The sequence below is a fragment of the Habropoda laboriosa genome, unplaced genomic scaffold (genome assembly GCF_001263275.1).
Source record: "Habropoda laboriosa isolate 0110345459 unplaced genomic scaffold, ASM126327v1 scaffold18, whole genome shotgun sequence".
NCBI classification, from domain to species: Eukaryota; Metazoa; Arthropoda; class Insecta; order Hymenoptera; family Apidae; genus Habropoda; species Habropoda laboriosa.
In genome coordinates, this window is record NW_017100152.1 from 1,301,479 (window position 1) to 1,323,716 (window position 22,238).

General features: G+C 42.4%; 1 protein-coding gene across 1 annotated transcript in view; it reads right to left on the bottom strand.

Moving 5' to 3' along the window:
• LOC108575414 (LIM domain-binding protein 2-like) overlaps window positions 1-12,295 on the bottom strand; it is a 106,646-nt gene extending 94,351 nt beyond the window's left edge. Inside the window, exons 1-2 of the mRNA XM_017938198.1 lie at window positions 12,271-12,295; window positions 10,804-11,455 (exon numbers count right to left, since the gene is read on the bottom strand). Of these exons, the coding sequence (XP_017793687.1) occupies window positions 10,804-11,455; window positions 12,271-12,295 (677 nt within the window). The remainder of the gene's footprint in view (window positions 1-10,803; window positions 11,456-12,270) is intronic.
• Window positions 12,296-22,238: the final 9,943 nt, after the last annotated feature.

The window sequence follows — 22,238 nt, forward strand, 5'->3', positions numbered from 1 at the left end:
GTGTACGCGCGTTGCACGCCTTTCGTCTGCCTTTTATGTCTACCTGAATGCTCAATGGGTGTACATAATGCGACTGTCGGAGTGAAAAATCGTGAACGCCGAGAATTTATCCGCGGGGGAGAAACGTGAAATCCGAAAATTAAAGGAGCCTATGTAATTAGAGCTACGAGTTTTTCAACCTAGCCCCGTGAAAATCGAGGGTTGCACAGGGGTTGAACGCGACCGCGTAACAATTCTAATTAAAATTCTAAGTTCTTGGGACAAAAATCAAGCATACAGAAAAACCAACGAGCGAGCAAACGAGAAATTACGCGTACGTGTACGCGCGTGTCCCGGGAACATAATTTTACAGTTTGATTGCTGCGACAAAAGAATGAAAATATAACGAGGCAAACTTATCAATTTAATTGCTTCATTGATTCTGCCGGGGCCGAGTGTGGTGCAACATCATTATTTTTAATGTAGCCGTCTAGTGGTCATAAATAATGAGGGGGAGCTGTTTGTTTAAAATTGCATTCGTCTGGATTATTCGACCGTTCATAGTATAAACACGTAAAAATGGACGTTCCCTATGACGCAACGCGGTAAATTGCAACGGTGGGAATTTATCTACGTTGAAGAGAAATCGTGTTAATAAATACATTGCATTATTAATATTTTAATATCATGTAGACTCGTTTGCTCGAACTGGTAACTCCATATCAGTTACGCAGACTTTGTTGACAAAAAAACAGGGAAAATAGAAAATCGACGTAGGTTAGATATCGGTGGAGAAACTAAAATTCTAGTTATTAAAATTCTAGTTATAACGGGTCAGTAAATATTTTTAAAAGTTTGGCAGAAGACTAGAATCCAGATTGCGTTCATGTGATTCGCAATTACAACGGTACATCCAATTACGAACGTGTTAATGAGTCCCAAGTGAAATCCGCGCCTGTGGAACGGACAAGATCAGTTTCCTCGATGGACAATCGACAGAGCTTCTTTCACAAGTCTCCCAATGTACCACAATCCATAGAAAATTCTCAAGCATACCGAAGAATCGACGAATTAAATGAGCGTACTACGTAACAGGCATCGTACAACAGATTGTCGTACGCAAATCATTTATTTTCCTGTCACAGTTTCTTTCACAATCGCATACGTAAGTTGTATGCGTTCATCCGTACACATAAAACTATTTTCACCTAGCTTTATATCGATAAATGTACCATGAAAAATACATAAAAATTGCTACATATATGTATATCGTTGTAATGAATTAGTCGTTCTGACCAGTGTCCTCCACTGTAAAATTCGAAAAATTCATTGATAAGAGGCATTTTAATAGTGAAATTGGTGAATGAATATTTGTGAATCGGGACGTGCAGTCGATGATAGAGCCACCCGAAGCCTATAATGTAAGGGTGGCGCATTCCCAGCAGCGGCTCATTTCTCGCACTCGCTTATTGTTAGTAGGGTTGTACCTCGACTCTATCTATATAGTTGGGGCTGCTCTCAGAGTTGAATAAAGTGGACGAAGGTTAGCGTGTAGCTTCAATCACCCTAGCCAGCTTCTACCAACCCCTTCTAATTGGAAGTCGATATTTTTATCGTTTATTCAGATTCGAAAGTTTTTAATCAACGCGAAATATTAATTTTTCAAATTCATCGAAATCCTTTAAAACAGAATTTTTTTTATTTATGAAATATTTCTAAATTTTTACGAAGTTAAAATTCTATTTGGACTTATCTTTTACTATCTTTTACAAGGAATTGATACATACGAGCATAAATTTCGAACCTAAAGGTATCAATGGTATCGAAACAGATCTCTTAGTCCCATCACTATCCAGCATTATGTAGGAAGGGACACAAACGGGAAGGTGGACCGAACAGAAGACGAAGGAAGGAAGGAAGAGATAAAGGGGGAGAGAGAGAGAGAGAGAGATCCGTGGCGATGCTCACTTGTTGCTCGCTCGACTAATTGCCAAGTAATTGGCCCCGTACCCCCGCTCGTATAAAGTTTGCTTCATTGTCTTTAATAACGCCGTGACCTGCGCTAATGGCTCACGTCGTATTCGTCGAGGCTCGAGGAAAGGGGAACACGGCCGCTTGCGACGAGAAGAGATCGAGTAGCTCGCGGGCCGCGGTGAAAGAGCCGGAAATTGCCGAAGAAATGGAAAACGCGGCCGGGAAACGCGCAAACCCGGACGAAATAATGATTTCCCGAGGAATTCGATCCCCCTGGACGTCGCAGGAAGTCTCTTTTCTTTCCTCCCCAGGCTCCTATTAATTGTTTCACTGCGGCTTCTCAGCGAGTTCGATTCATTTGTAAAGTTCCCTGTTCAGTGCTCAAACTAGAGACTTAAATTGAAATGTAGGATAAACGAAGAATAGTTTGAATGGTGTTATCCATCAGCAAATCGATCCTTCTAACTGTTGTAGAATTTTATTTTCGCTGATTATTTCATAAATATGATTATCTTTCTATTCGAATTTCCCGGAATAAATTAATTACCATCAATTTGTTTTTTCACTCGGAAATGTTCCTCAAGATCTCTTCTCTTTTAGGACATACAACTCATAGGATAAATTCTGTTATCCTATGATGATTTATGGTACATATCAGATCTTACACAAAAATTGCACGCAATTATCACATTTGTTAACTTGATTCGAAAGACACTTTGTCTGGGCACACTCATTAGAAAGCTGACCATAGCGTTCGCCATGACCATTTACCCCACCTGCGTCAGCTATCCTCTAGAACACCCTTCCCTCGCAATTAGAACAAACGCGAACTCATCAGTCACTTGAACATACTAGAAAATTTCCTCCACAAGAATCACATTAAACACAAAAATATACCAATTCTTCCGATGTATTTCGCTACACGCGCATTAAGTAAATTAGATGTTTGTCAAACATTGTTCCCTAAATATTACGCTATCTGACAAGAACAATATTTAATATTTATCCAGGGTGAAAAGCCACGGATCATGTAACATTGGCCCCGTTATTATTCCTCGAAACGTGTGTTTCGCGCGCACGAACGTTTTCCTTTTGGCGGTAGACGCTGGTGGTCGACACGTTTATTCCAGTCGGAAGCAGAGGCCTGGCCACGGCGGCATCCGTGAGCCCCAGGAACGAGGACAATCCGTCTATGACCAGATGTGCGATTGTGCCAAGAATTGAGAGTGACTCATTCCCCCGGTGGCACGTAAGGGGCATGAACATTTGAGGACCGATGCAGATGCACAATTGCGAACGTGTGCTGCCCACTGTGGCTAATTGTTTCCATATACTTCCTCCTGTACCTTTCATCCTCATTTAAGTTTTACCGTTTACTACACGTGTTTAACATAGAAAAATGTCATGCTATTCGAAATAGGAAATATACAAATTCCAATCTTTTGCTGCTAAACCAATTGAAAGGCATGGATTAGGTGTAGCGGTACGAAAGATCCAAAACACTCAAATCGTGTTTCCGATCTTTGATTTGGACAGTTATGGTTCGTGGGCCTATTTATTGAACGAAATTCCTCGGGATCGTGAAGCTGATAACGACGACGATAAATTTAATCGGCGAACAGGATGGAAAAAGCGTCGTTTAGGATCGTTGTGGGCGTCCTGGAGAAAATAAATGTCCACGCTAAATATTCATACAGTCGAGCGCTGCTTTAGAATTACAGCTTAATACAACGAGACGTGAATCTCGATATATTATTCACGCATGACCGCGGCCAGTCGATTTCCAGTGGGCCTCCCTCGCAATGGAAGGGCTACTACTTGCTGACTACCCTGAATATCGAGCCGTGGTTCCAAACTGATAATCACGTTAGAGTCCACTCGATGGAGATCGTAAATATCGTGATAAATTGTCGTGTTTCCGGGAAAAATCCACGACACTCTGAAATTTGATCTTGCTACCTGATCCAGAGAGTAATTAAAATCGTAGCTCACCGATATTACACGTTTGAAGGGTTAAGTTGGTATTTTTGAAAAATTGAATTTTTAACTTGAATAATATTTTTGAGAATATAGAACGAGTAAAGAAGTGTACGCAAAATTTTTCCTCGTAAATATGTTGGAAAGTCCCCCATAGAAGCATAGTAACGCATCGTGGTTACGCTACACGGTCGATGAATAAAGAATCGCAGACGAAACGCATTCTAATGCAACGACTGTTTAGCAACATCGGGTAGATAGCTCCGTGGGTCGCTGACCATACTCAACGTTTAACGCCGGTGTACCGTTACACGCGGTCTGCGGGGTGCCAATCGTTTCTTATCCGGATTAAAACTCGTCAAGGCACTCTGCACACCCTCCGAGAAATAAAACAGTTTATGACACCCAATATGTTTTGGCCTGTGTTCAGGTAACATCGCAGCCTACCTTTTTCTGTTATGAAAAACAATTACCAAAAAATGTGGAATACCCTTTACGTTAGCATACAGACAATAAAATAAGCTTTGCAGATGCGACACCAGGTGTCAAATAACAAATCTGACGTGATCAGAAAATTCTTTTTCCTCTTTTTTCCAGAAAGTTTTTTTTTTTTTTTGCCACATTTTGGTCTTCCAAAATTGTGCTTATGAAAATGTTCCTTATTACAGTACCATCAGCTATTTTGAACAACTTTTGCTCATTTCCATCGAAAAAATGGAAGAAAGCAAAATTGACCAGATTCTAAAATAAGCATTCACTGGTTACGTGGGCACTGGAAAACGTCGCAGAGGAGTCGATCTAGGAAGGATACGGGGCAGAGAGCAACAGAGGAGGGAGACGACGATGAGACAGAGAACCTCAGCGACGCGCCGGCTAGACGGCATCGTAAACTTCGTCGAGGAACTTTTGAATTTTAGTAAGAACCACTCTTTCTCTATCTCTGTTCTCTACCGCCACCCAACGGTTCGTTCATCTTGGCCTTATAAATTAGAGGTTCCCATTCCCGTAGCTACAACCCGAGAAATTCTCTGAGAACTATCCCGCGTCGATTAGAGAGTCCTCTTGCTCGCTGCTATACCCGAGGACCGGCGCGGCGTCGCGACGTGGGACTCCGTGCTAGACCGGACAGAGGTCGCCAGGAGTAGAGAAAAAAGGACGAGGTTTGCTTCCTGGCTAGCGTTGAAACCCGAGAAGAATACGGTGAGTCGATAACCCCCCCTGTGAAACTTGGCCAAGCTGTTGTTGACCAGGTAAGCGAATCCACTTTCAGATAGCGTGTACCTTGGGTATAAAGTTGGGGGTCGTTCGAGTTTCTAAACGACCCTTTTATTGGTAATAGTTGGCTAATGACGAACTGGAAGTGGACCAGAGATGGATTGAAAGACTGATTCCACTGAACTTTCGACAAAATAAGGATCCTTTCAGGTGTGAACCAATGATCAAAGGTCTAACTTACGAGTTTCAAGACCACTGACACAGTACTACATTTTTTATATTTTTTGATGGGACAGATAACAAAAGATATCATCTGTATGAACGATAGATTAGTAAAAGAAATGAAACATTCATATGAAAATTCATTATTTCTCTATTTTCTACACTTTTCATTCACGTTTCAACGATAAAACCAACCATAGAACGTAAGCTAAATCCTCAGGCCACGAATGTGTTTAGAGATACCCATACATCAGCAAGGCTAGAGCAACTACTACCTTGTCATCCTGACCTGTCCATCATCCGCCAATTATAAGAAACACAGGGATACACAATCAGGGCACACCCTCGACATCTATTCTAATTAGGATCGCCAAGCTGCTGCTCCACCCTTCGTTAACAACACACCAAATACTCATTAACTGTTGCTGTACAACTATTGGAATTTAGGGGATGGTACGAGGCCTGATTTTTTCATCGTTACTCAACATGTACTTAACATAGAAACGTTCTTCCGGGTCATAGGTATTCAGATTTTCTGTTCCCGGCACCTAGTTTCCTCGAAGATTCGCGAAGGGTGCCGCAGCCTGCGGAGGGTGGCCCTGAGGGGGACAAGGGTGAAGCAGCTATATGAAAGGAGGGGAAGAAACGGTGAAGGGGAGGAACGAGGCAGCAAAAGGAGGCAGACGGCTGTAAGGAGAGAAAGAGCTGGCTGAAGAGAGAAAGAAAAAGAGACGTAGAGAGAGAGAGAGAGAGGGGGGATAATTCCACGGCTAAATATCGGTAAAAATCAATACTATCTCTTTCCTCGGTGCACCGCCATCGCGGCTAATAATGCACGAGAAGAATATGGACCTTCGACCAGAGTGACACATCATTTCCTGTCCTACGAATGTTTCGTTGCTTTATTAATCCCTTGATCCCTTGGACGAACATGACATTTCAGAGTATAAGGGTTGAAACGAATCATCTTTCTATCGGTGGAACAGTTTTCTATAGCGGTTTTTAGAGTGTCCAATGAATTTTCCCCTAGCGAGACCCCTCTAACGAGTGGAATGCATTTTACAACGCGCGGCGTCGTCTTGTGTTTGCTCTTCCATATTAATTATATTTCCCCCTTTCCTCAAAAAGAACAATACGAAATACCGCGGAACAGTTGTGTAACAAATTAATTAACGATTAATTAATAATAATACTTTTCAGGGCGGCGACTCCCTGGCGAAGTTCGATGCGAAACTATCGTTATAAATAGAACACAATTTCTACGCAAGTTACGGTCTGCGCGTTTCGAACGCGATAATTGCCACGTTCTTTATTCATTTCCACGCCTCTGCCGCGATCATTCTTTTCCTCATTACAATTGCAAACTATTCCATCGATAAACGTTACACGCGCAATTCCTTGGCCCCTTAACTATTCACCGTATCCGGAAGACGCTCAGCGAAATATAGGATACAATGTATACCATATAAGAAATACTTGTTATAAAATACGTATAAAACGTACAGTGAAAAGAACTTTCCAACTTTGATGAAACAAATTTCTATTCCTTCTCTCTCAATTACTACTATTTTTGAACGTAGAGAAGTACTGTCACGGCCATTATTAAATAAAGTTACAGGATGTTACGCTAGAATTGGAAGAAATGAAATAAAACAGAGTCTAACTCGTAAAGGAATAAACAGCCATTATCACAGTTGTTTTGATATGCCTAATTACAGTTGCATCAAGAGAGAACGCATGAAAGAAAGCGTGAATTAACCGATACTGAATGGAACGTCCATAAATGGCCAACGAAAAGCGGAAACGCGAAGTGTTCCACGGGGTACCGATCAATTACCGTGCCTCCGTGGCTAGAACGCGGTATAAACAAACCCTCCTTGTGGCCAGGCGACCGCTATAAAGCGATACGTATTTCTCCTGCTCGTTTTCTCAAACGTTCCGTGGGAGTAACAGCGTGGAACCGCGGCTCGACCACGATCTGAGACAAACGGTAACGAAACGCACGCCGGAGATCCCGACGTTCCAAGATCCCCTTTTACACGCGAAAGTGTAAACGGTGGTGGCAGACGCACGAGCGGAGAGCTCTGCTTTGGGCCCAGACCGACGGATCGCCACCCCATCCTCGCTTTTCTACCTACACTCCCTCTAGCCCTCCCATCCCTCGTTCACCCTTCCTCACACCGCGCACCCCCTAGCACCCTGTCCCTCTTGCTCCCCCAACCCAAACCCTTGGAGAGCAAGGAAGAGCAGGAGGGGGCACTGCGAGCGTTCGAGCGGTTCTCAACGAACTTTTCCGCCATCATGGAAAAAAATTACAGTAACCATCGTGGCCATTTTTAAAAATTTTTCAAACATTTCGAATTTTCAAATGGCAAAAGTTCTCAATCTTAAGCAAGATCCAACGATACCAACAAATGGGTTATTCTAGCGGTCACGAAAAACCAAAAGTGAATTATATGAAAAACTTGATGTTCTAATAAAATAAAACATAATTCAAACGTCACCCGGATCGATCGAAGAGAAATGAAAATACGTGAATTAGGAAAGAACGAGGAATAATTTTCAGATGGGTATCTGTGTGTCGTGAAAAATGAAAATACGGAAAATATGAGAACCTTCGTGCCACCCCACCCCCGCCCTGCCCCCACACTCTCGCCACTCGTTGGTTCACCCACCCTCCGTAACACGGGGTGGCTAGGAGGGTTTAGGGAGAAAAGGGGAGGTGGGTCGCGTACTACCTCCTACAAAAGTATGGCGTCACCTCCCTGCCGGTACAATCCCTGCTAAGAGTGTAACACCATTATTTTATTCTACCCACCGACAATACACCTCGCTAGTTACAACACGATAGAGAATAAAAGAGGGCGAAAATACAAAACAGAAAAGTAAGAAGAACGAACAGAGTGCAAAAGTCCACTTCATTCTTACAAATTTATCTTGCTGCAATTTCTTCACTGCGGAGCGCGTTTCTCCCCCGGTGGGAGTGGGGGGAAGAAGTGCGAACTAAGTTGCGACAGGTAGACAATTATTCAACGTCGAGAAAATTATAGGGCTAGCGAGGGTTAATTAAAGCTTGACAGAAATTAAAATTCATATTAGGAGAGTCGCGCGCGTCCTGCACGATCTTATCATTGCCGTTTTATAAATCCTCGTTAAAGCGGAGACCGGTTGTTTATGCGGTTCACGTGTGTCCTAAATGAAACCTCGAACGATACAACAGAGCGTGTGTGTCTCCTCGTGATTATACATACATGTACAGACACGGTGATAAATTTCACGCGGTATCAATTACCAACTGGTTCTCCCTTACTTTGTAAGAACCACCTGATTCACCTGTCAATTGTACTCGGAAAAAAAAAAAAGAAGTAATAACACGAGATGATTCGATCGATCGCCTTGACGTCAAACCTCTATGGTCATGGTAAAAATAGAAGTGTGTAAATTTTGCTCGGTTCAAAGTTGCAATAAACAATGAAGCAAATCTGCCATTAGCAACGCGTCAGCTTTCTCTCCAATTTACACGATCAGGCTCAACAGTTTACAGAGATTTAAGGTACTTGTAAACTCGAGCAGAGCGCGTAACTGCACGCGTGAGGAATTCATGCGTGCCCACGCATATAAAGTTGATGGTTCGCGTGTGGAACGCGCGCCTGAAAATCACCCTCGATAATTCCGGATCTTGTCGTGAAAACTTATTACGCGAATTACGAGTTCTTTCAACATCTTTTCATCTTTTTTTTTTCCTTTCTTCCAATCGGAGACTCCAGTTTCACAGTTATCGATGCACGGAAATTTGAATAATGTGTGCCAAGCGCCCTCAGCAGATATTTAGCAAGGAAACGAGTCACGTTTTTAGAGACGTCTGTTAATAAGAAACTATTCGAAAAACTGGTTTACGCGGTTCTATATGGCGCAGTCAGTCTTGTGTATAAATTATCGTACACATATGCGATACGAGACATTAGAACGACGAAGTCTTTCGAGAGCAGCATCGATAGCGCGATATTTTTCGAGCGTATCGATAATCTAGATCACAGATAGTGAATCACTGACACGGCTGCCAAGTTTAGCACCGAGAGCTACCCGCTGCTGGCGCCGTTCATTACAGGTTTCGTCTGCACAGGCAATCCAGCTTGCTCTGTTTGCAAAAAGGCTACTTAACAACAATATGTTTTCATAGTGGCTGGCACCGATTAAGAAAAAGTTTGGCAACCAAGAGGAGAGTGAAAAAAAGAGTCAGCTTACATCTTGATTTGTTGTAAGACTACGAATCTACGAGATTTTAGGAAGACTAACAAATTCATCTCGTCTTAGATAACAAAAAAGAATAATGAAAAAAAATGTGAACAAAACTTTCGAAGATGTGGTTTATTAAAAAAAATATATATGTTGATTGGCCAGTGAATGTTAATATGTTCCTTGGAGATGAAACATAAATTTATTTCGTCTCGAGCAAAAACCTGACTATCCAGAGAGACTATCGTTTAAAAATAGTCGCTACTTTTGTTGCTATTTATAACTTTCCCGCTGATACACGACATCCAACGACCCCTATGCCCATACCGAAACATCTGTAGCTTTTATCGTATCGAAAGCGTTCGAACAAGCTCGCTCCGTATGTAACCGATTTCGAGAATTAGTTGTCCGACCAGAGCAGAAGCGTCCAACGATCGAGATCCGTTTCTAAAGGGCAAGAACGCAGCCCTGTTGAAACGGCATTATCAGCAAGAATGCGGACTAACCAGGAGACGAGTGATAAATAACAGTGGCTACCTGTGGACCGCGTTATCTAGGAATGTTAGCGGCCCGACAACGTATAACACGTTGTGCTCTTATGTTTTACACGCTAATGGTGACGACTTTTCAAACTGGAAGCGACGAAAGCCCGACGGTGATATCATGTACGAGCAATAACGGAATATGGATTAATCCATTTGCATTTTAACGTCGATTACTGCGTGCAACATGTTCTTTCACAGGAACCTGGCTTCCAGTTAAGGAATTTATTGAATAAACGATCGATCAGCATGCGTCGATATACGGTAGGACTACTTATTTATACTAAGTTCGTTCAACGCGTTGCTTAACAAGTAAAACAGATAATCGTACGCTTATTACAAGCTTACATTTAGCAGGAGATTTTGAAATATTTGAATAGCTTCAAGTTTCAAGAATATATCATACAAATTTCAGATCGATATCTCGAGAAATAATGAACCTCTTTTACCACACAAAACCTTCCCACCTCTTACAATTGTTAACATTTTTGAATAAAAATTTACTCATGCATAGTTAATAAATGTACATTTTAATAGCAAAAATTGTCTGATTTAATTTAAGCTTATAATTTCTTCCTTGTATCGCGGCTCTCTAAAAAAATTGTAACCGTTTAATTATTAAGCAACGCGTCGGAAACAAAGATGTTCCAAAACTCACCCTTGGTCCATCCTGTCGACAGGTCCACCAGGTCCCATCATCGCTGGATGTCCAGGTCCGATGGGTCCTGTCATCGGGTGACCAGGGCCAAATGGGCTTCCAGGTGGCATCCCGTACTGAGGCCCGCCAAACGGTTGGCCATGCGAGGGAAAATGAGGATTCCCTGCTCCAGGAGGAACAAACGGTGGTCCCGAGGATCCGGGTCGGCCGACGAACTGAGGTGGGCCGCCAGATGGCGAACCGAATGGACTGGGTCCAGGCCCATTGTACGGGGGCCCGGAATTATTCGGTGGAGGAGGGAAACCGGAAGAATTCGGCGGTGGTCCAGGACCGGGTGTCGAGGACCCACTAGGCGCCGGCGAAGCAGTATACTGGGGTGTCGCGGAACCAGGGGGAGGCCCTTGATAAGGCGGGGCGCCCGCTGGGCTACCAGCGCCACCAGGGAACGGGCTGGGGCCCTGGAAGGTCGCATTACTGGGTGGACCACCTGTACTATTGTAGGGACCAGAACCAGGGCCTCCACCCTGGCTGACGGAGTTCGGTGTAAAGGGCGATGCCTCCGAGCCGGGCGGCGGGCCCTTCCAAGAGGCTGGCGTTCCCGGATCCTCCAGTGTGGTGGTGGCTGCCAATGGCGTGTTTAGGCGGCTACAGCCTGGAATGAAGAAATTTCTTTGTTATTACTTATACTCTGGTTTAGTCCATTTTTAACTAGTTGCTACTGCATAACATAAAATACATTGATAAAAGCTAGTCTCGTGTGATGTATATGTGTCACAGGACACATATTGTTTGTACTAGTGAATGTAACAGTTACAGAAAATAAAAGTATCGATACTATAAGAGTCCGAACGAAAGCTTTTCATAAATGCATTTGATTAAGCATTCAATTTCTTTTATATTTTCCCTCTGACACTACTCCTAATGTAATTCACATTCCCATAACACATTACACAGCTTACAATTACTATAATCAATACTATCATTCTCTCGATTCAACATACATACAAACTCACTTCCATTATACGTAGAAACTAATGTTTCAACAACACTAGACTAATATTTACTGTAACAGATTGGAGAAACCTGTTATCTACCGTTATTTGATGCTATATATTGATGTCCTATTTATTGCTTTCTAAGTTACAAGCTTCAATAAGAGTAGAATCTTTGTTGTGCTTCAAGTATTTCATAGTACGTAAAGATTCTAAGGTTACTTTTAACTTTCAAGCTTATTAATATGCAATACAGGTGCTTCACCTTGTTATTCTATCTATATTCTACATGCATTTCATATGGCAACACTTTATAAGCTTCGTTGTATAGCTACGCTCATGGAAACAGTACATAAACACAATGTAAACAATGCTGATATAATGATGCTGGTACTAAGGACATACTATGTAAGACAGCACACAATATAACCTATCCAAGAAGCTCTACATGAACTAAGAGACAAAGGAAAATCACCATTGTTTGTCCCATTGGCCTTCATTGTCCTATGGTCACCCAGCTCATTCCATTGCACCCATCACCCACTGAGTAGTAATCAGCACGTCGCGAACAAACCAAAAAAAAAAATAACGTCAATCTTCTTCGATGCACTTTATCTCACTATCAAACGAGGCCACGGAACCGTATATAGCAACTTGAGTTTCGCTCACAGACGGTTGAAGGTTATGTGCCGGTAACCTAACCTCTAACGCAGTTGGAACGCGTCTCGCGAGTCCCCAACGACGTTTGGGCACTTAAAACGGACGAAACACGATTCGCGATACTTTTCAAGAGTCCGTACTCGCAGTCTGCCAGTTGAGCGTCTCATGGAAAAACGTGAATGCTATCGATAACAATGGGCACCTGTGCGGTCGCGTTGCCGGCATTTTCACGCTGGTTTTCGACGTGTCTCAAGACGTTCCGGCAGCTTTCCAGTCGAGATCCAGGCGCGCACCCGCTGATAGGCGCGTGCACAGGTCCGACATCACGCTAATCTTCATTCATTTTGCCATCACATTGCAAAAAATATCCACGATCGTCCAAACACAAATGACCCGGTGCAAGAGAGAGAGAAGAGGCAAGCAAGCGCGAATAAACACCACCAGAGTCAACAGACGACTCTCGCCAGGGACGTACGCGCAGGTGGCGCCACAGCACTCTCAAAGTTCCTATTTACCGTGCTCTTTTGTGGCACATGTTAATTCATATCGATTGAATCGTGTTATAATCCTACGAATTCAACGGTGAAACGTTTCTTCGTTTTCCTGTACGGACACTCTATCTATTTTATACTCGAAACTACATCGTAAATACTGGATTGTGTGACGATGTCGTCATTGACGCTACGAAACGTCAGGTTTCATCTGTCAAGAGACAGTTTTCGCGGACGAAAATACAGAAAGCTCGCGAGAAGCCTGGTCACGCCACGAAAAAGTCACTAGTCCACTTTCACTCGCGTATTTGTCACTAACACGTGCACCGTACGCGACGACTCGAGGAAATACACGTACGCACGTGCGCCAGGGGTGTAGCTAGTCGACACACGCAGCTAGTAGTAAACGAGGCTAGCTGCTCCCTCACAGACCACGTGTTCGCTACTCCTCTGTCCCTCCTGGCTACCCGCGCCCGGATGTCAACTAGATTTCTTCCTTGGTCTCAACCAGTAATTGTTATTCCATAGGTGAAAACCGAACGACGCTGCCATTTTTAGTAAACTGGCTGAATCAGCCGACGCCGCGGCAAACACTGGCTGACACCCCACCCGAACACACTGAAAACACACCCCATGAAGGCACACGTAGCAGCCCAACGTTCGTCTTTCTCGCGTCGTTTGTCCCGTGACTTGCCTCGACGCTCGAAAAATCCCTCTTCTTACTTTCTCTCGATTCTCCGTTGAACCACAGTCGATATAATCCGCTTCGTATCGATTCTAAGCCACGTAGCGTTAGCTTCGTGTAATTACGAGACTGATATTTCCTTTGCGCGTGCACCCGAAACTTTTTCAGCGATTTTTCCCTAGATGTGTCCCCGCCGCATCCTACGCCAATGCGTCGCACTCCTGTATGCGTTCCTTCTCCACTCTTCGCCGTATTCGTGTCGTATATGGCGCGCGATTCATTTGAATCTCTTAGCGAGAGTTATCACACTAGGACCTGCCTCTAATTTCCGATCGATTAATCAAGAGGAAACTTTGGCAACGCGGTGTCGCCTGTTGCATGCGAACAGTAATTCTCCTCTCTGTCTATGTGTGCGTACACGACGTGCAGCAACGTAATAGCGTTGATTTGTAAACAACACGAGACGCCGGTCAGTTTCAGGTTCGTTCGTAAAGAGCGATGTCACCGTGCGACAACCCAGGCGAGAAACAATCGCACACAGCCAGCGGCACACGACAGTACGACGACACGCGTCACCACCACTTCTCCCGCTCAGTTATTCCTCCTCCCTTCGATTTTCAATCGAATATTCTTTCTTTCTCTCTCTCTCTCTCTCTCTCTCACTCTCACCCTATCTCTCTTTCTCTCCCCCCTCTCTCTCCCTCCCTCCCACCCTTTCTCGCTCACTCGCTCTCTCTCTCCCTCCCTCCCGCTATTAAAAAATAGAAACTGACATGACTGTAGAATGTAGAGAAACACCAGGATCCTTCGTGTTCTTTAAAATCCTTCTGAAACGCGAAACTTCACCTCGAACACTGGAAAGTTACTTTCTGCGTACGGCATACACAGTGGCAGAAAAGCAGAAAGCATGGCACACAAAGAACGCACGTCACCAGGCGAGGATATCGAGGAACGATCAAGCACGAAAGGCAATTACGGAAAACACACGCGTCACTCGCTGCTCATTCATGGACGACTTTGCGGACTCGCGGTGATGGCGTGGCTCTCGGGGAAAAATTAGATGAAAAAAAAAAAAAAAGAAACGAGTATACTAGGACTGTAGCCACTTGATTTGTTACTACACATAGAGAGGAGAAAAAGTGGAACAGAATTGATTTGCTGAGCAGCGCAGCGAAAGTTCGCGAGAACTAACGTAAGCAACACGATTCAACTGGCCGAGACGTTGGTAAAACTTGCAAGACGACGCGAGGAGGCAGCTGTTCCACGTGGAGAGTCGCCCACGGATGCGTACGGCCCTGCGCCGAGAGCTGAACCCCCGACCGCAACGGGACTGCGCCTCGCCACAGTTACTCTTTTCTGTCACCGCCGCCGCCGCTGCCGCTGCCGCCGCCGCACTCGCCACTTTTACACGATGAACACAAAAAAGACAAAAATCAAATAAAATCGTGGTTCGTGGTTATTCGTGTTCCGAGGATTCGGCTCGACCGTGCACGAAATCCTCGCGATCATTGAGAAGAGAAAGTTCACGTGGAGGGATGGCTTTTCGCGCGTGCAATGGCGCAGCGGCCACGACATTTTTTCTCGCTTCAACGTCGTTTCAAAGTCCTTCCCGTCGCGGGGGACTCAACACTCGCCGGTTGACAGTGTCACCCTAAAAATCAATAAGGGGTTCACCCTCGACCCTGCCCACCCTCTTTCCTCCACCTCCACCTCTACTTCCTCCACCTGCACCTTTCTCCACCGCTTACACCTCCGCCTCATCTCTTACTCGTTGCGTTTATCCCAGGAACGTATAGCGGGGGTCGACGAGTTGGCGAGGTTATGGTGGTCAGACGACCAGTCATTCTATTAGGCGGCGATGCGACGCCAGGAGGCCTGCTAACCTTCAAACGCCACGTTCGGCCAGATTGCATCTAACATAAGATGGCCTTCCTTCTGGCGTCCATTTTATAAATTTAGATTCTTCAACGAGTTTACTGTTGTTTTTCGTTGAACCATCTAATTTCTGTATTCGACTGTTTAAATTGTTCCAGGCTTTTTCTACTATAGAGATTGTTTCTTTAAACTCTTTAAGAACGGTGTCACGTTTTATTTTACGTGCCTAACCTTGTCAATAACAAAACTAAATGTTTTATTAATCTCATTAATCGTGTTGATCGAAGATTAAGCATGTTCCTAGACGGAAGAAAGAATCTTCTGCAATAGAGGATAGATTTTAGAGGATACATACTGAGAACTGCTGCGCGCACCCAGCCAGAACTTAACTTCATTTACGTTTTTAAGCAACGAGCGTTCATTTTTCCATCTTTCCGTGAATATAGCCGCGTCTGTTATTGCGACGGCTGCCGCCTCGTTATGCTTCCTTGTTCCCCGGCGAGTCGCTCGAATAGAAAGGCGGCATCACCGGGGGGAACTATGCTGACCTACCTCACCGCCACGCCGAACCACCAGAAAACGGAGAAGATTAGTTCACGGGGCCGGAAGTTATGCGCCGCGGAGAGCACTTTCTAAAATTTTACGCTCCAGCTATTTATTACTGTTATCAATGGCTGACACGAATTTACCTCGAGACTCGAAGTAGATCGTAGCCCTAATCGCAAGATTGTTAAGCTGTACGCACGAAGACGTACATGAAGTTTATACTTAACTCTCGATTTACATGTAAATTTCCTAATTTCTAGTTTTTAATCTGTACCTTCTTCGAGTTCGAAATCGTATATGAATATTAAACAATTATGTTCAACTGGAATAAGAATATGTTTCAGACATCTCTCGAACAGAAGCTACGCAATTCGGTAGTTTGTGCCACCTTTCTCCATCCATGGTAATAAAATCATCAAGCGAAGCGAAACGTTGCCTTAAAACCGCTACCAGAATCTCTTCTATTCACTTCTTAAACATCCTCGGAATATCTGCTCTATTTATTCAACTTTATACTTCGAGCATACCTGAAAGGAGTATGCTGCTCAATTCCATCCTCTTCGTCTCGTATTATTATCCATTGATCCCACTTGTTCTCTACCACAATTCATCGAGATTCCCTTTCCAAAAACGAAGGACCACTGTGTATATAACTGAGAGAAATCACCAAATGAAGTTTTCGGCCGATAAACGTTTGAAGGTCGCGGCTGTCAGTCGAGAAAATCGCGAACATGGAAGCACGCTTCGCTCGCTGTCACGAGAGCGACACACTGTATGTCAGTACGCACGGCATCTCGATGCCTATCTGTTGGTGAAGGCACGATTCGATAACCCGCGATTCGGGGTCAGTATGGCCGCCTTTTATATCCCGGAGACGGTGAAAAGTCACCTTTAGTGACAGCTGATGCGTCGTCGAACGAGGGACACGCGACTCCATCAGACAACTTTGCCTCTTACTTCGCTAACGAGGCCAGCTTTTCACCCGTGAAGCTCAATGAGCGATACACACCTGTAATTAGAGCCTCAAATAGCCGTGAACAGGGGTACATACATATATACCTGTACACATATTGGGAGGAAGCTTTCCTCTTTTTTTCTTCTTTTTTTCTTTTTGCACGATTTGTTCGCGTCGAATGCGACGCATTTGGAAAGTAAATGCTGGCTACGTCGTTACGCGACTTAATAGCGTAAAAGCGTTCTGAAGTTTCTGTGTTAGTAGTGTGCATGTGTGTACGATAGAATGCTTGAAAGTTTTCAATGCGAATTGCGAATGATACACCAGAGCGTGCTGCTTCTTTTACCTTCTTGAATACGCCTCCAATGAATCCTGATGAATCTTTTAAAAAAATCAAGTAAATAGAATTTCGACCGGGCAGAGTTTCATGTTGAATAAACAGACACATTTTTCCCAATATTCATCTTTTCATACTCCGCTGCACGTAATAAACGAAAAAGAGTGCCCCAGACCGCGAAAACTCATCCGACGTGGCGGTTCGATTTTTTCCCGGTTCCCGTGATAATTTCTTCCCCGCAAAAACCATACGGAAATATCTGAACGAGTGGCGAGTCACGAGGTGAATGACAGTTGCGGACAGTTCGTACACAAGCACGTTCCACTGACCCTGGCTGAAACGATCTCCGGACGAAGCTGAAACACGTCGGACCCTCGCCTCTGCACGTGCTCTCTCTCTCTCTCTCTCTCTCTCTCTCTCTCTCTCTCTCTCTCTCTCCTCCCTCTACCCCTTCTCTCTCTCTCTCTCTTTCTCTGCTCCCGTGAGGACTTTCTGTACTTTTGGCCGACGCTATTGCCGGTCAGAACTGACCGAAGAAAGCCGCACGCCCGTTCACGGAGATATTAGGATAAGTTTCATTCATACAAACTTTGGAACAAATCTCGACCTTCGGAAACCGCGAACCGGCGAGGTGTACGAGCGGCGGTTGAACTTGAGCAAACTGAATCTAACTTCCATTGTGGCGATAGGAAGTGAAGTATGCTTATCTATGATTAATTCTTACATGGGTATAGATTTTCTTTCACTGCTAATAAGTTGAATCTTTTGATGTATAAATTAGTAATATTCTAAAGTTTGCCAGACTTCCGTTACAAACTGGAATTATTTCATTTATGCTTCTCCTGTTGGTAATCCTAGGTAATGTGTTCCGAACTTACGATACACTGTGTAGTTTTCAATGGAAACGAGGCTATATTAACCTATAACCGAAGGAGAAAATATGATTACATAACGACAGGATCTTAAGTTAAAGAGAAATTCTGAACACGTGGAGAAGAAGTTGGGAAAAGTATCGCGAGTTCTCGCGGATTGTTCACAGCTGTTCCTAAGTGGACTCGGAAGCTTCAGAGTTCACGGCACACAGAAACAAGTTGGATCTGCGGAAAGGCACGAAGGGAAGGCCAGAAGAGCAAGTTCGCGGTTGGCTGGAGCGGGGTGGCACAAGGAGGTAGATGGGGACGAGGCACGGAGGGTGAAGCGCGCACGGACACAGAGAGGGAGAATAGGTCGATACGGTAAACTATTGTCTGGTGGGTGAAGTGTTCACGAGAACCCGGCGGAAGACAGCCTCGCTCGTCGGTTACATACATTCTCTGGTTTGCACGAAACGCGAAGATATGACGTACTCGTCACCGCAACGATGTTCGACCGCGTGCAAGAAAAGCACCTCCATCTACATTCGTGTAACCTTTGGCGCCTGTTCCCCTCGATCGATACTTGTGCACGCGGCTCGAGTCACGTGTCGCGTCGTTACCGACTGAGAATGCATCGCGATCATTATACAAATACGCTAACGTCGAAGAGAAAATTGGGACTTATACCATTTTCATAATCATCGGCATAATTTTGCGTGCAGTAATTTCATTTCGTTCAACAGAATATGTAGTTTAATTAGTGCTCCTATGACAGGTTTTACGAAATTTATAATACATAGTACAATATCTTTTACTTATAATAAGTAAAGATACAAAAATATTGGTTTTATGTTTTTATTTAGAGATATTAAGTATACGTTAATTTTCAATAAATATTTGTATATTACCCAAAGAGTAAAACACACGGGAGGCACTTTAATTTTAAAATCAACCTTCAATACTATTCGAATCCTTACACTTTTTCATGCCTTTTTTAATTTATTGGAAGAATTTTTTTATTTTTCCATAATTTTGAGTTGTTAAACATGGCATAATGAAATATGAATAAATATTAATTTTTAAGTGTTTTCATATTGGCACTCCTACAAGGGAGCTATTAAACCACCATTCTTAATTTATGGAGGCTTGACTGACATTCCAGTGACGCTATCTGCGATAGTCTCGTTTTGCCGGAAGTATCGACGAAGAAATTGTATTAGTCACGAGACAAAATTCAAGTCAAGAAAAAATCAAAGCGCACTGTGTCGCATTTCCGTGAAACTCAAACACGTATTTTCGAGAATTTCATCTCTGAATACAGATTTGCGCCAGTACATTACGTACGCAAAGGTAGTTTGGCATGCGACAATTCTACATTGAAGCACAAATAAGAGGTACAGGATAGACCTATCATCTTATGGAACTTTATGATTCACGTTCTGAAATACCGATCGTGTAAAAAATCAGAGATTTTGTTATGCCCTCTACGATAATAAAGCGGTGAGTTTAGGAATTATATACAATCCAACCATTAAAGATGGTAAAGTCGACAGATGTAAGAGATCGACTTTTGTTAAATTCGCATATAAAGATATTGTCTGAGAAATCAAATTTGAGGCTCCAGACGGGCTTGAGGGTCTAGAAGTGAGAGATGTAGGAGTTGTGACGTTCGGCTATTAATCAACCAATAGTAATATAATAAGGCTGTCGCACTTATTCTTACGTATTCCCTGATAATCAGCCAATTTACGATAGGAGTAAGGATCGAGATTATCATCGAGAGCATCGTCAGAAATGAAGTACATGTATCTATCCTATTAGTTGATTTTTAAAATAAAAATTCTTTAAATTTTTCGCTTTTAATAATAGTTATTATAAATTAGAACATAATTGCATGTAGTAAGCAGTATAAAATTTTACTTATAATAAATTTGTAATTGCTTTAACAGTAGTAATAATGCAGATAGTAAAATAATGTTTCTGATTCATTTTCAAGTACTTTAATTATAGAATAATTAGTGTTTCTTGTTAAATAACGATTTAGATAGTAGTTTATAATTATAAGAAGTATTAAATAAATTAATTGCATGATTTAACTTAATAAACCAGCTTAATTTATTAGTTTCATATTGAATTAATAATTGCACGTAGTAAATTACTTAGAAATTGTTCATAACTTTTATTGAAAATTGAACAATTTATGCACTTTTGTGTGAATTACAGATAGGACTTTCAGACCACCATAGCAATCAAGAACAAAACTTGAATCAAATCTTAATCAAAAAATCAATTATTTATTGTAAAATAACTGTACAAAATGTATTTTACAAAAGGTTACAATATACCAGTATTGTTTTATAGCATTTTACAGTCTATTTATTTCTCCCTTACGCACTATATCCACTTCCTTTTGCAAAACACCCATTCTTTAAACAATATCCCATTACACAATTTAATAAATTAAATCCGGATAACGTTAGGAACGCATAGAAACCGTAAAAATCCCAAAATTTGAGCGAATAACTTAGAAACTTACGCGAAAATAGCTTCGACTTACATTATTTGCTGATTCAAAATCTGAGAAATGGTTGATTTACATTACTTAAATTTTGAAAAATTCGAGAGTCTGACAAATTGTTGACTTACACTATTTGCTCCAACTCCTAAATTCTAAAATTTCTTATAGTCAGTAGTGTTAGCAATCATTTCTCAGGCGGTCGAATTTTTTCGGAATTATAAGTAGTGTATATCAACCACTTCTCAAACATCCATACATTCTCAAAATCGATAAGTAGTGTTAATCAACCACTCTTTAAAACTCTCTAAGTCCGGATAGATCCCGAAATTCGACAGGAAAACTTCGAAAATTGAGAGAAAATAGTGTCGAGAATGTAATTTCATATTTACATTTAGTTCTAATTCCAACCACTATTAATGTGGTAATCTTATTCCATGCTGAATCGGTAACGTTGGAAACGACACAAAAATGGTAAGGGGGCCCTAAAACCCCCATGACGTGCCAATAAATGTATTTGGTGATAGGTCTATTGTGTACCTCGTCTGTGATTGAAGTGTGTTTGCTGATTGTCATCAGGGATGAAGAGGTAAACACAATTCCACCCTAAGACCTACTTCTATTCGATAGGTGAACAATCCATACGTGTTTTTGTATCTGTCTCAGGTATAGTTCGTAACAATGTTGACAGCAATATAACCGCAAGTTGCGTTTCGAACATGAAACAAACCTTTATGCCGACAACCGATAATTAAAATTCAAATTAAACTTATCTGTGATTAAACGAAGAAAACGAGTAATGAATTCGTGCTTCACTCAGGAAAACGCTTATTATCATCGTATTATTTCGAAAAGATACGTTACGTCTTTGTCTGGTTTCTTGGGTGAACCTAAACCGCCGTTTCACTAAGCAAAAATACTTGATAATTTTTGGAAATGAATACTGCGTATTTCAATAGAAGATATGCTAAATTAGTTTTCATGGAATTTATCGCGTAATGCGATGAGATAGGAAAGTTATGTCGAGTAAAAATAATCGGTAGGAAAAACGGAGTAGAAATAATTTTGTGAAGCAAAACGTACCGCGTCTACCATTACCGAACTGGTTAAACAGGTTATCAGTTTATAGCCACCGTAAAGAGATTTTAAATTTCGCGGCGCATGCTCGTGCATTCCGCGCCATCATCTTTTTTCTCGCTTTTCAGTCGTTTTGCCGAGTTCATAGTACCGTGCATGTAGAATGCATTTGAGGTCTATAAACCGAAAGTATTCTTATTGCTTTCATTTCTAAATACATTTTTGCGACTGCAATTCAAACAGCTACAGTACATATAACATGGGGATAATATTTTTAGTAGTACTTACCTGCGTTTATTACGCTTTGATGATTATTTAAGAAATGGAAACAATGCTTTTTACACTTGGACTTAAAAGCAAGCATGTTTGTAAAATGCTATGATCAAAAATTTTGCAAATAAAATTTTGAAATTAAAATCAACAAATTTTGAATTTTAAATTGAACAAT